Source organism: Octopus bimaculoides, chromosome 14 (assembly GCF_001194135.2).
Source record: "Octopus bimaculoides isolate UCB-OBI-ISO-001 chromosome 14, ASM119413v2, whole genome shotgun sequence".
Taxonomy (NCBI): domain Eukaryota; kingdom Metazoa; phylum Mollusca; class Cephalopoda; order Octopoda; family Octopodidae; genus Octopus; species Octopus bimaculoides.
In genome coordinates this window covers 5,153,310-5,168,069 of record NC_068994.1, presented here as the reverse complement: position 1 = coordinate 5,168,069, position 14,760 = coordinate 5,153,310, and the positions used below count along the sequence as shown (strand labels likewise).

Sequence of the window (14,760 nt, the reverse complement as noted above, 5' to 3'; positions counted from 1 at the left end):
AAAAGTCAGCTTGTTTAAGCCTGAAGATGATTCTCCTGGGACAGCAGCTGACACAGTTTGTCTGGCCATGGGCACACGCCAGAGTCAGGTACTTCTAAGGTGATAGTTGAGCATTTTCTCTCTCTGTTGCCCTCCACCAGCCAGAGCCCTTCATGCACACACACACACACACACACACACACACACACGCTGTTGTGTGTACTCGCAAATGTTCTCCTTGTGGAAAACTAAATTCTCTAGTTAAATGTTTGTTGAAGACTAGAATTTGGTCGGGGGTGCTTTCGGCGAGTGGTCAGTTGGACGGAGGAGGGATTGTTGCAGAGAGAGGAAACCATTTAAAATAGCAACAACTTCACTGTAAAGAAAGTTTTTGGTTTTTGTATGTATATATATATGTGTGTATGTATTTGTATGTATATACGGATATAAATGTGAAGAACAAATTCAGGGAACTCAAAACATTGTGCAACCAATATCCACTGTGGACTGCGTGAACAAACGGAAGTGTTACCAACAAAATAAGACAAGGAATATTATTGGTATCTTTATGACAAACACTGCAAAAGAAGAAAATTCTAGGGTAACCATTAGTGAAAAAGGCACCTGTGAACATTTTAGGGACAGCAAAATACAAGCAAATGTAGATTATTTGGTAAAAATACTGGACTGGGTATTTTAGTGACTCATCCATACTGCAAAATACAAGTGGTTTTAGGTTACTGCAACTTGTTAGAAATAGCAACCAAATCCCTATCAAATTTCACTCAAGCTACACAGCAACGACTGCATGTTCTTTTAGCCCTACTCTGCAAAATATAACAACTTGTATTTTGAAGCACTGGATGTTTTATTGATGCCTCACTGTGGGCTGTATTACAAGGATCACTTGAGGAAGAAGTTATAAGGAGCCTATTATTAAAAGTTACATCAGAAGGAAGGAAACAGAGGACCACCCCCACTTGAGGTAGAGAACACTAGTTGGGAAAAAGAGCAGACTGCCTTCTTCGTCACAGAACACTCAAAGGGAAAAGAGGACGACAGAGATTTTGACAGTTGGTTTATTGTGTCTGAAATTATTTACAGATGTGCTTCGAGCCTCGTGGCTGAGGACCGGAAAGGAAAGAGTTGTGCATTCCAAGAATGTGAAGGAGGGAGAAATTTATTATTGTTAAGTTTTGCTGTTATATATTTTCATAAACACACACACACCCACAAACAAACACGCAAACACTTTGCTAAGAACTGTAAATGTAGAAATTTTATTTCCATTTATTTTTACTTCATCAATTGACTGAATATTTGATAAGAAACTCCCTTTCTTCCTCTTTTTTCCCCATTGTATTCACACATATACAGTTTTAACAAAAATGTAAATGTTGCCTGTAGTTTCAACAACTCTTCTACATCAAGGGAACCTCTACATGGTCATTCAACCTGCTACAAATAGCAGCCAAATCTCGCTCAAACTGCATCCTACCATCTAAAACAAAACAAAAAAAAGAAGAAAGGTCACATTGGACAGTATAGTCCTAGATACATTGTGCTTGAAGAAAAGAAGGGATGGTCACAGCTGATCATAGGTTTATTCAGAGCTGACTGGGGGCCAAACAACAATAGGAACAACACAGGTGCCAAACCTCATAGGTGTACAGAAATCTCTCATTGACCAAATTAACAATGGCTTCAAGAAAGGTATTTTTTAAGGTTCATTAAACATTGTTTTGTTTCAGTATTTTTATATTACGTTCTGTTGCTAAATTTCCATGTTGTTGTTCATGTTTTGTATAATTGTTCACATTTGTTTTTTGTTTTTACTCAAGGTGTTGTCATTATCTGCACTTAACATAGAGCGAACTTTCTTCAGTATATATATGTATGTATATATATATATATATATATATATATATATATATATATATATACACACACACACACTTTTTCAGCCGGTTGCACAGAAGTGTGAAACTGAATAGCTCTGCAACAGATTCTCAACTGTTCACAAATAATGTTTACTACTATGTGTATTGCATATTCTTTCTCTCATTTAAATTTATAAAATTGCACACGCACACATACCTGGCTGGATCATGGTCACTCCATGCACCAGGCAAGTAAGACCCATCTAACTCCTTCTGTCTAGAGTGACACACACACACACACACACACACACACACACACACACACAATCGTTTTATAATGTTAAAAGGTAGTTAAAGATATTATGGATGTGATTCTTCTCCACTCCAGAATTTCATACTAGTCCACTACAGACATTCTCTTGTCCAGCCGAATGATCCTAAACAGTGTAACACCTGCACCAGGTTATGAACTTAAAACATCTATGCAGATGTGTCTCTATTTATATACATTACTGTCATCATCATCACCATCATCATCATCTTTTTACAACTGTTTTTTGAATACTGATATGAGCTGGACAGATCTGACCACTCATCACCGTCTTTCATCGTCTGGTGCACACATTGAAATGTGAAAACATTTTATATATCTGCATGGACACTTCTCCTCATTCATGTGTTCTCGTTTCACAATCATGTATGCCAACTTTCTCGCATGTAATTTCCGAGCAAAATGCTATTGAATGTGAAAATACATTGTATATACCTGCAAAGCCTATACAGTTGAAACCTTAATGCAGATAGCTGCATTGCGTACACATACATACATTCAGACACTAACATACACACAATGTCTTGGCTGTTTTGCTTGTCCAGCTGTCCCATACGAGAAAAGGGGACCGTTTCTACCATCATTACTACAGAAGGCTAATAAAACAGAAGGAAGGAGTCAGGGTGAGACTAAAACTACTTAATGGTACACATGGTTCCTGTTAGCACTTAACATCAGCTGTGTGTATGTGTGTGAGAGAGGGGGAGGGAGAAAGAAAGAATGAATGAGAGAGAGTACATTTACTTAGATTCATCTGAATATTTACTTCCAAATAAAGATCTGTAGTTATTTATTTTTGTTACATTTTTCAATAGACACACACACACACACACACACACATATGATGATGACGATATATATATATATATATATATATATATATATATATATATATATATCCAACATGCCTTGATGGAGTTGTAGGGAGAGATTTGGTGAAGCTCATCCCTCTCCAATTCTGACCACACCCAATTTGTGCCAGAAGAAAGGAAGTCAGACAGATAGAAAGAAAGAGTGAATGAAAGAGAAATAATTGACACCAGTGCAGGACTGTTATTTTATTTATCAATCCCAAGAGGACAAAAGTCAAACTGACCTCAGTGGTATTTGATCTCATAGCATAGTGAACTGGAGTGATTACTGCAACACAATCTATCTGATGCACTAAAGACTCTGTAAATCATCCACTTTATATTATCCAATTATCTATGGTCGTATTCATAAGCACCCGTAAACATAAAGAAAAGGGCATTGTTTTTAGGCTAACAAATGTTGTATGGGACTCTTCACATTTATACACTTGCTTTGATTATTTTAATCAAATATTTCAGATAAGATTTCTCTAAAAGTGAAATTAATTGTTGTTACTCAATAAAATAAAAGCATCCATGACGGTTAACAATAGTGAGTTTATATTCCAGAAGAGACTTCAGATTTGCCATATAAGAAGATATTTAACTCTCTTTATTTACAACTTTATTCCTTATCAAGAAATATTATTGATGAACTAAATATTCTGTTATTTGATTTTACAATTGATAGTTACTGATGTTTATTATATTTCCTCTGTTTCTGCAGTTGACCGATGGTATGCAAAACATGGACATAAATGACCAAAACTTCCCACCACCTCCTCCTGAGCTGCTCCAGCAACAGTTTCTCTACGGAACATTACAAAACACTGCTCAACAACCACTCTTTGGCCAAATGGCGCATTCCAAAGGACAGGGTCATCTCTCCTATCGACCTGGGGCTGGCCAGTTCTATAGCAAGCCCACTCAAAGGGCTAACTTCTTTAACATCCCTGCTTCAGAGACTCCAATTATTGTCGAAAAGCGATCAAAGGGGCAGGTTGCACCTTTGCCTCCTACCACTTTCAAGTTGGAAGCTGTAGATGAGTCAAAAGGTGCACCACCTCCAGTACCAATATCCAACCAAGAACATAAGCCTTCTCTGGAGGTAATGGATCAAAAAGTGCTGAAATCTGTTGATGACCATGCCATCCAGGTAAGTCCTTTCTAACTCCTCCTCTCGTGTCATCCAAGTAGTTGCCATCTAGTTCCTTCTCTGAGATGGCTTACCATCCAAATGGGTCACACCTAGTCTATTCCATTTGCAGCAACCATGCTTCATCTAGGTAAGACAGGTAAGACCCATCTAATTCGTTTTTATCCGAGTCAACTCTGCCCTGTCTGAATAAAATTCTTCTAGTCCCCTTTTATCTGAGTTAACTATGCTCCATCAAGGAAAAAACCCTTCTAACTCTCTTCTCTCTGCAGGTGACCCTGTAATCAGCCAAACCCCAGCTTGACTCCCTTCAGTCTCTAGTTATTATGTTCACTGCTATATATATGTATATTATTGGTTTATTGTATGTTCATTTCTTTATATCACTAGGATATTGATGCAGAACATTGGTCAGGTTTGTGCATACATCGTTCTGAGCTGTGGATCGTGGGGTCCTGGAGTTAATGGTTACCCAGACTCCTCCATTGTGGATCATTCACATCACTGCCACCCACTGCTCTGCTTCATTCCCTCTGTTATTCCTTCATGTTCAGAGACCTTGGTTAAATTAGATAACAATCTAGAATGATGTAGCTAATATCAGCTGGTGAAATTGACAGACTGTGGGGATAACAGAAGACTTCTTAACAAAAACACATTCCAGATGACTTGGAGATAAGAGAAATAATGGCAGACATCGACCTAATGAGACTGAGTTAATGTAGAAAAATATAAACTTGACCAACTGAGATGTTTTTGAACTTCTTCAGATCACAATGACTGTGAACAAAGAGACAAAGAGCCTTATTATAACTGGATCAAATGTGATGGGGAAAATATCAGCTTGCTGGAAATAACAGCCAAATTCCATCAAATCACACCATATCATCTTAGAAAAGGAAGGACACATTGGTCATAGATTTGACATAGGGGTCAACAACAGCAGCAGTATTTTATTTCAAGCCTTCAATGTAATATTGTTTGGATAAAAACCATGCCAAAACTAACCTCACCTGTGCTGGTGCCTCGTAAAAAAACATTCAGTCCACTCTGCAGGTTGGTTGGTGTTAGGAAGGGCATCCAGCAGTAAAAACCATGTCAAAAGAACCACAGAAATCTGGTGCAGTCTACTGCCTGGCTAGCTCCTGTCAAACCATCCAACCCATGCCAGCATGGAAGGCAGACCTTAAATGATGATGATGACAACGATGACGACGACAACAACTTTCTTATGTTGGTAAGGACAGATGATGATTGTGGAGACGCTCGCCAGCATTATAAAGGAAACTTAAACCAATCCCAATGAGTTTGTGATGGTTGTCAAACAACTTATTATCAATATGTAATTAAATGCAAACGCAACATAAAGAGTAAACTTAAGAGAGTTTAATTAGTTTAGTTCCTGCTGCAGGGACAGAAGGATCTGATGTTTTAGTCTTTGAGAATGAGAAAGAAGTGATGTCATCTGTAAGCATTTTAGATTTGTTACATATTTCTCTCTTCTCACCAACTGAACTCTACAAACTCTCTCTTGTATGGACTCCTCTCGTTACTGACATGGACTGTCGAGTTAATTTTTACACAATTAAAAATTGAATGCTAACCAATTGTTGAAAATTTATGTTGTGATGGTTAACTCTTAAAAACCCTTTTTCTCACATTGACCAACGTTGGTAGGTTGTCTCTCAAAATTACTTCACTCAGACAGAAGGCAAAAGATAGATGTAAACTTTGAAGCCAAAGTCTCCTCCTATATTACTGCCTGCCACAGTTTTAATTGTTTCTACTGTTTGTTGTATATAACAGTTATTGTTATTGTTATGATCAGTATTGACCATAATGTAACAATTTCACTGAAAAATCTGTTACAATGCCACCCACTTCCAAGGCAGGTTTCTACTCTTTTCTCTGTGTCAGACTCTCTTCTTTTTATCTATTTCTTCCTTTGATTTTTTCTTTATTTCTCTCTCTTTAACTTTCTCCTTAGTGATCGCTCTGTCTCTCTCTCTCTCTCTCTATCTTTACTTACCCATTCCTATTTATTCAGTTCTCTCTCTCTCTCTCTCTCTCTTGTTTTCTATTTCCAATTATTCTGCATCCCCTCTCCCACCTCCCACACACTTCCTATAGAGTTTCATTCAAACAGTTCCACTCATACTCCACTACCATCTTCTGGCAGGATTGACCCATTTAATGCCATGCTAACATGTTACTTTGCTTCCAAAACAGGTGTCCAAGAGCTCCCACGACAGCTTCAAAGACCTTGTCTGGGATATGATATTCAGCAAGAACATTACCAATGAGTTAGAAAAAGTCAGGTAAGTCGGCCCCTAAACTTGCCTCCCTATATTGCAACTTCAAATCTTTATACGTTGGTCTAGACTAGAGAGTCTGTCGACTAACATACACCCCACCTACACAGTCAAACTGCCTTTCCAGTCAACAAGCAGCTGTAATACTCCTGGCATACACATCCCTCTCTCTCTCACACCAACTCCCACACACACACACACACACACACACACACACACAGTGTTCTGCTTTCCCATATATGTCCCCAATGTACACATCTGATGTAGAGCTGTTTGGACAAGTCAATGGTTGTTCTTATTTAGCCTCAAATCAATCTTGATTCAACAAACAGATAACCAAAGGTATCTCAGGTGTGACCGCTCTGTACTTCTCTCAGGCATTGTGTATTGAGGAGTACATTATCCAATGTGTCCATCCCTTTCCAAGATACTTAGGTGGTGATATTTGGCTGTTATTTCTAACAAGTCAATTAACTGTATGGCAGTTCACTAGTCAGCTCATATAGAGAGAGATGGTTGGGCCTAGACATTCTGTTATACCCTTGCTGGCCACTGAATGGTGCAACTTAATTACTCCTCCAATTTCGACATTGACACCACACTCCTACATCAGTAAATCCACATTGCTTCTCTACTAACAGTGTTGTTTCTCAACAGAATCGTGTTCCGTTGGTTGGCCTCCAAAGACCTGAGTGCATTCAACTTTCAAAATGTTGAACCAAACAGTCCTGAAGAGATCCTTATGGGCCTGAAGACAGGCAGGACCACATATGCTATGGTCTTTGATATCCTCTGCAGGTAACTACTATGTTGTATATCTTATATTATCTCTCTACGTATATCTATTGTTATGAAAAAAAAATGAATAGAAATGGCTTTTTTGATAATATGTAATTATTAAATTGGAAAAATTATCAGAAAAACCATTTCTATTCCTTTTTTCAAAGATAGAATACTGTCTCAAGGACTTCCTATTTCTTATTCTACTATAATTATTATATCATCTCTTTCTCTGTCTCTTCTCCATCATCTCTTTCTGTCTCGCCATTATCTCTTACCCTCTCTCTCTGTCTCTTTTTCTCCATAACCTCTCTCTCTCTTTCCCAGTCTGTCTTTCCACCATGTATTTCTCTCTATCATCTCTGTCTCTCTCTCTCTCTATCTACTCCAACAGGTATGCTGGTATCCACAGCCAAATTATCAGTGGGTTTGCCAAGGGAGCCGACTATCGTCCTGGCCAGAAGTTTACTCGAGGCAGCAATCAGCACTCGTGGAATGCAGTCTACATCTACGGCCACTGGTGCCTCATAGACTGCCACTGGGCAGCGCGGCGCATAATCGGCAAACAATCGAGTACTCAGACTGATGAAGAGGATTTCCTATATTCCTTGGACGAGTATTTCTTTTTGACTAATCCTCATCAACTCAAGTTTACTCATTTCCCTGACGACCCTAAGTGGCAGCTGCTAGAACAACCTGTTACTTTGGAAGAATTTGAGAACCAACCACACATGAAGCCTCAGTTCTTCAAGTATGAACTGGAGTTTATCAGTAACACCACAGCTGTTATTAATGCACGTGGTGAACTGAACATTCGCCTCACCTATCCTCACCAACGACGACCCCTGGCCTTCAACTTCAGCATCCAGTTTGAAGATGGTAGAGAAGAGTACAAAGGCATCAAGATTAATCGTTATGGCATGCAAGAGAGCAGCAATGGCATTGCATCTTTCCGCCTTCGCCTGCCTGTTACTGGTTCATATGTGTTGTACATATATGCTAAGGAAGACACTCCAGAGAACAAAGATAACGTTTATTCCCAGGTGTGCGAATACAAAATCATTCAAGAATCCGTGTCGTCGCCAGAACCTACACCTTTCCCACCTTGCAGTTATCTCACATGGGGTACTGGCTCAGCTTTCCAGAAATACGGCCTGTCAACTTTCCAGCAGACAGCCTGCGTAGTTTCACGAGAAGGAAAGGCTGAACTACAAATTCGCATGCCAGAACAGAATAGACAGTTTATGGCGAAGTTAAAGTCGAACAACCACAGCGATGATGATCTCGAGGGTTACATCATTGACCAAATAGTTGGGCGCACAGCTTACTTTAAAATCTCTTTACCTGGACGAGGTGAATATGGTCTCGAGATCTATGCTAATGATCCTGCTTTAGAAGGTATGACCCTCTATCATATTGCACAATATCTAATTGTCTGCAATGAAGACGTCAAAGCTCTTCAACTACCCAAGCTCCCCCCCGGTTACCTCGGTCCCCAACAGAAATTTGAGGAATTTGGCCTTCGTACAATATCTCATCCAAATAAACTAATTAAGTTAGAAGGCAACTTTGTTGAAATTAAATTAGCTACTGCTGAACCAATGAGAGTTACAGCTAATTTGATCTCTGTGGAGGAGAATAAGGAATACGCTGAGTGTGTCTTTACCCAGTCCGAAGGTGCTACTGTTAGCTTTTTGGTACTTTTGTCCAAAACTGGTTTCTTTAAGCTTCAGCTCTATGCTTTGCCATGTCGGGATACAAGCCAACAACTGCCAGGTATTTACAACTACTTGGTACATGTCCCTGCTATTGTAAAACAACCCTATCCTTTCCCCAAGCAATACGCACAGTGGAAAGAAGGTTGCTACATGTGGGATCCTCTGGTGCTTGGCCCTTATGCTGAACAGGCCATGGCAAATGTCAACTTCAAGGTTTCCATACCTTCGGCTAATGCTGTTGCTGTTGTTGCGGACCAGGATTGGACAACTTTAGAGAAAAAGAACAATATCTGGGAAGGTACAGTCGAACTGGGCAAATACTGGGGTACAAATACCCGAGTAACACTTAATGCAAATCTGGGTGGTGATGCAAGTAGTTTTGCGACCCTTCTGGAATATTCCATTTAATTCGCTTCTGATAAGATGCTTTTAGGATGGAGTGGGGTAGCTGTTAATTGCAGTGCACCTCTCTCTGCACCCACCCACCCCACTATTCACAATCCTTTGAATGTTGCTTATTTTTGCTAATAGATGCTAAATATACTAGGGCAAAATAACAAACAGAAAGATCCGAGAAAACCAACAAGTTTGTTAAATAAGTGAACACCTCTTGTGCAAAGAGGAGAGATGAATGACAAATGTTTTTGACGCTTGAAAATACTGATTCGAAGAGGAGCTTCTGAGCCTGTCTCATGTCTTTGTTTCTTTTCCCAGATCACATACATTTTTTGACAAAGCCACTGAGCCAGGCTCTTCTTACTCACCTTTATGCCAGTATAGTGTGACTCTGTGTGTGCTAAATGGAGTAGGTAGTTGTATAGAGCAAGCGAATACACAGGGAGTTAGTTTGCACTTAATCCTGGTTAACCTTTGCACCACCTCCCTGCGCATTAATATCTTTCTACTCCTTGTTTTCTAGACACATGTTTCCATAGTGACAAGAGAACTGGCCAATAGATACCCGGCCGACTGTCATTGTCATTTTACATTAGTCTGGCTTGAAAACTGAACACACCACAGTTCTGTTCAACTCCTCCCATCCTTCCATTGTGAACCAACAATGTCCGTCCTTCCCTTTCCTCTGTTAATAACTTATGAAACTGTCACAGCTAGCTGGCTTCTTTCGCATATAAATTCTTTTCTTGCCTCCCCTTAGTCGAGGAGTTTCTCGAAGGAACCCTATCGTCTACAATATATTTTAAGTTTAGATTACATTATATATTTTTATATTTCAATTTTTCCTTTGTGCATTTAAACAAAACATTGTCTTTTCCTTTCTGTAATTAATTGCCTGGAGTCTTAGGTCCGTGCCTATTGAGTTATCTACCCTTTCTCTCCTCTATGCATACATACACACACACAGACTCAACATGCCATAACCCCTATTTGTTGATATCCTTTATTTTGTGCCTTCTAATAATTCCTTCCAACTTCCCTTCCAACATGGTGTGATAGGTTAGTAATGGAAAAAGTCTGTACATTGTCGAACCCAAACTTAATGTGAACCTTCTAATACACAGGTACTTTAGAATAAACCAAGAGTCATAAAACCCTGTTGCTCTATACCTCAGGCTACTGGGCTGCTAGTAGTAACACCACCATGCAGTACGTAGAAAAGATGTTTATTCTCAAACAAACGTAGCCTAGCCAGATACTGATAAGCAGGAAGTGCTAACCCTGCACCACCCTGCACCACCCCAGCACCAGTTGGGCAAGGAGTGGAATGGATGAAACACCCGGTTTACACCCAAACTAGATATTTCTATCAGTTTGCAATAATAACTACTCCAGAAAATCTGTGTAGTTTCAGTTGTCAAATATTGTTGATACAGTTATGTGGCATGTACACACACACACAAACAATCTCTTGAATTGATGTCTTTGGATTGCATTGGAATTCTATTTTATTTGGTAAATAAATTTGACAAAAGACCTGCTGGAGGTCGTAAGGTCACTTACTACACTCCGCACATACATATACACACTCTTTCATAAAGTGGTTATTTGACTGTTGAGAAATAGCAGCCAAATCTCCTCTAATCACAGCCTGTGATGCTTAAAAAATTACAAGATATTGAATAATGTAATCATGAATATGCAAAAAGTAGGAATGGCCATGGCTGGAAAGGCTTTTACTATAGATCTGCTCACCCGGAGCTGACCTAAAGGAAAAACAGCTCTTGTATACACACACACACAGCTGTCCTGGAATCGAAAATTTGCTGTTCCCAGTATTTTCAGTTGGTTAACATTCCTAAGTGTAACATTTGTCGTGAAATTCTCCAGTTTGAAGTACTAGACAAAAAAAGTTCCATTTCCATACATACACATATAAACACAAACACACACACACACCTCCTTTTATGTAGAACATGTACATATATTTGTAAATGTATGTAGAATATTGTACATAGGATTGTGCAGCGCCGAAAATTATTAAGAACATTGTCCAAACCTTCCTGCCGTCCTTAACACACCAAGCTGTTACTATTTGCCTTAATCTTTCCTTATTGAACATTAGTCTGATAAATTGGTTGACCACCAATCTCTCCTTTGCCACATCCCATCCCTTAAAGGGGCAACCCTCTCATCTAAACAGTAAAAACAAAAAAAAAATCTAAGCAAAAAGCAATACAAGCAACATGCTCTAAGTGAATATGTTGTACTTTGAACTGCAAAAATTACTAAAACGAATCGTTCCATCTCAAGGACCCAACATCTGCATCAAGCTCCAGCCATCTTTTATTCCTAACATATACACACACACACACACACACACTCTCTCTCCTATTTTATTACAACACATCACTAACAACAGTTATTCAGTCAAGCAATATTTGGATTATTTTGGGCGTTGTTTTCTCTCTTAGGATCTTGTTTTTTATTTTTATTATTCTTCGTTTGTTATTTTGTTACTATATTTCTGTCCTCACCTTTCCCCCCATTCTATACATACCATGTTTGGTGCAAGGAAGGAGGTGTTGCTATTAGGAGATTTTAGACTGCCAACTGCAAGTTTATGCCTTATCGTATACAATAAAGTATTTTGCTAAAAGTCTGCAACTATTCCTAGCATGACACTAAATAAGCTCCTTACCTTTGCCCCTTCTAAACAACACTTGAGCCTCTTACTTTATATTCTACACCTCAATCTCTCCCAGCCTTTTATATATGTATGTATGTATATGTATATATGTATATATATATGTATATATATACATATATAAAATATGTGCAATAATTGAATATATGTATTGAATGGCAACAGAGCTGAATAGCTATTATATTTCTATAAGGTTTAAATACCCCAGTCAAAAAAAATATATATATAATATATACACACATCCCCACTAACTTTCCTTTGCCAATATTATATTTTGCTTATTCTCACTCAAACTTTAGCTGCGTCCAGTTTGGGTTCTAAATTTCAAAGTTCAAAAGTAAAAGCAAAGTGACAAAGAAAATAAAAAGGCTGCAAAAAAATTGTAATATCTAAAAATTCTCTAATTTCATTACTATCTTTTTTTTAATTATTTTTTTTTTTTTTCCTTCAATGAATAAAATTTCTCGCTTTTTATATTGTCATTCCTTGTGGTTTTTTTGTTTATATTGTAATTATTTGTATTTTATTCTTACATTGTTGTTGAGTGTCTCTGGGCAGTGCTGCTTTCAGTTAAATTAAAACTCCTGCTGTTTATTTGCTGTAAGATTTGTTCATGGACCGGATCATTGAAACTTGTCTTTCATGAACACAGCAGTCTTACTCATCAAATGCGAACCAGCCACCCACCTCATCGCCACAACCAGCTTCAGCACTAATCTTTATTACTTTACTCGTTTTAGTAAGAGGATTCTATCCTCAACCGTATTTAGTTGATCATTATTGATTCCGGTATTAAATTCAGTCTATTATATTGAATGGCGGTTTTGGTGTAAAGGGAGATAACTCAATCCCCCAGCTTCACACAAGCACAACTGTGTATTTCAGGCGCTTGACCTAGTGATTACTGTAGTTCTCGCGATCGCAAGATCGTGGTCTCGATTCCCAGACTAAGTAGTGCATTACTTTGCTGAGCAAAGCTGTTAATGGGTAACTTTGCGACAGGCTGTTGTCAGCGGGGTGGCATCATGTGAAGGTTACAATAATACAAGGAAGCGCATAGTGATATATATTTATATATACACGTACACAGAAACATCATTCATTTTACGTCCATTTTCCATGCTAGCATTGATCAGATGAATTACTCACCATTGCTCATGTAATCACAAAATGTAAACATTCTCAGACATATATGTGTACATGCACATACATGTGTGTGTGTATATCTTGTTTCAATCCTTGGACTGCAACTGTGCTATGACATCACCATCAAGGGTCAAACAAAACCACCGCCATCCCACCACCCCAGAACATTCTTTTTGTTGTTGGATTTGGTACTTATCCTATCAGGCTCTTCTACAGCTCTCTCGCTTAAGTCTTGTCGAACTAACTCATGCCAACATTGAAAACAGATGCTAAATAATAATAATAATAATAATGATCATTTCTACCAAAGGCACAAGGCCTGAAATTTGGAGGAGGGGGATTAGTCGATTACATCAACCCCAGTACTCCACTGGTACTTAGTTTATCGACCCCGAAAAGATGAAAGGCAAAGTCGACCTCAGCAGAATTTGAACTCTGAATGTAAGAACAGACGATATGTCACTCAGCATTTTACTTGGCATCCTAACGATTCTACCATCTCACCTATTAATAAGGACAACGACAAGGGTGGTGGTGATGATCCAGCACCCGAAAGCACAGCACATCAGAGTTTCTCATTCTTTTTATTGCACTGCAAATTAATTTCCTCCAACACCATTGCTGGTCCCCAATGATACTCAACCACTGTTACTAATGAGCAGAGTATTTAATTTCATATCATAAAAAGCACAAGTCCAAATGGCTCGGGTGTTCTGCTCATGACTATAAGGTTAAAGTTTCAATTCCTGGACCATGCAGTATGTTGTGTCCTTGAGCAAGGCACTTCGTTTCATGTTGCTCCAATCCACTCAGCTAAAAAAAATTTTTTAAACCAGCCCAAAATCTAAAGTTGAGTGTAGTCTTCTCCCTCGTCAACAGTCACATCTTTGATGTTCCGCAAAGATAGGCGCCCAAAATAATTAGCAAAATCGAAGTAGACGCTTACCAAGCTAAAATCGCTCACCAAGTGATGAGGTTAGTTGTACTTTTTTATGCTTTGGTGAATTAACCCAATCTCAATAAGAAAAAGGACCCCTGATTGGTTGACATGAAATTCCTCGCCAACACACTCCGACTTCCGTTCCTTCACTCTGCCTTTTTTAAGTATTAAGACGTCTGCTCATCGGTATTAGCTGTCGTTCGATCACTTTCGCTCCGGCTCTCTCTCTCTCTTTCTCTCACTCACTCACTCTCTCTCTCTCTACGTCCATCCCAGGGCCCCCATACTACTATTACTCATTCTTTCCTTTCCACGTCAACTCGTTGGAGTTCTTTCCCTTTCTCCATTCCTATTTTTTTAATTTTGTTTTGTTTTGCAACACTGTCACCAACCATGCCATTCTCCCCTATCACGAAGAATCACAAACACAGCCCCTGCTTCTACACAAAACCATAAAAAGGTAAGTTACCTCAAACAGCACGATCTTTCTTCTCTATTAAGAATTACTCCATGTAATACCTGTTCGATTCCAGTAATTCTCCCATCATAATCACCTTTCAAATG

The 14,760-nt window shown here is 38.7% G+C and overlaps 2 protein-coding genes across 6 annotated transcripts in view; both read left to right on the top strand.

Moving 5' to 3' along the window:
* The window catches only part of LOC106868335 (uncharacterized), a 102,585-nt gene extending 90,001 nt beyond the window's left edge, over nt 1-12,584 (top strand). For all 3 annotated transcript variants that reach the window (XM_052972618.1, XM_014913541.2, XM_014913542.2), the window contains exons 8-11: nt 3,769-4,197; nt 6,427-6,515; nt 7,167-7,307; nt 7,684-12,584. In XM_052972618.1, coding sequence (XP_052828578.1) covers nt 3,769-4,197; nt 6,427-6,515; nt 7,167-7,307; nt 7,684-9,415 — 2,391 coding nt within the window. In that variant the 3' untranslated portion in view covers nt 9,416-12,584. The remainder of the gene's footprint in view (nt 1-3,768; nt 4,198-6,426; nt 6,516-7,166; nt 7,308-7,683) is intronic.
* Nucleotides 12,585-14,500: 1,916 nt separating this feature from the next.
* The window catches only part of LOC106868329 (uroporphyrinogen-III synthase), a 63,063-nt gene continuing 62,803 nt past the window's right edge, over nt 14,501-14,760 (top strand). The window contains exon 1 of one of the 3 annotated variants that reach the window (XM_014913531.2): nt 14,501-14,656. The gene's annotated coding sequence lies outside the window, so the exon portion shown is untranslated. The remainder of the gene's footprint in view (nt 14,657-14,760) is intronic. The other 2 variants (XM_052972629.1, XM_052972624.1) reach the window with 2 other exon arrangements.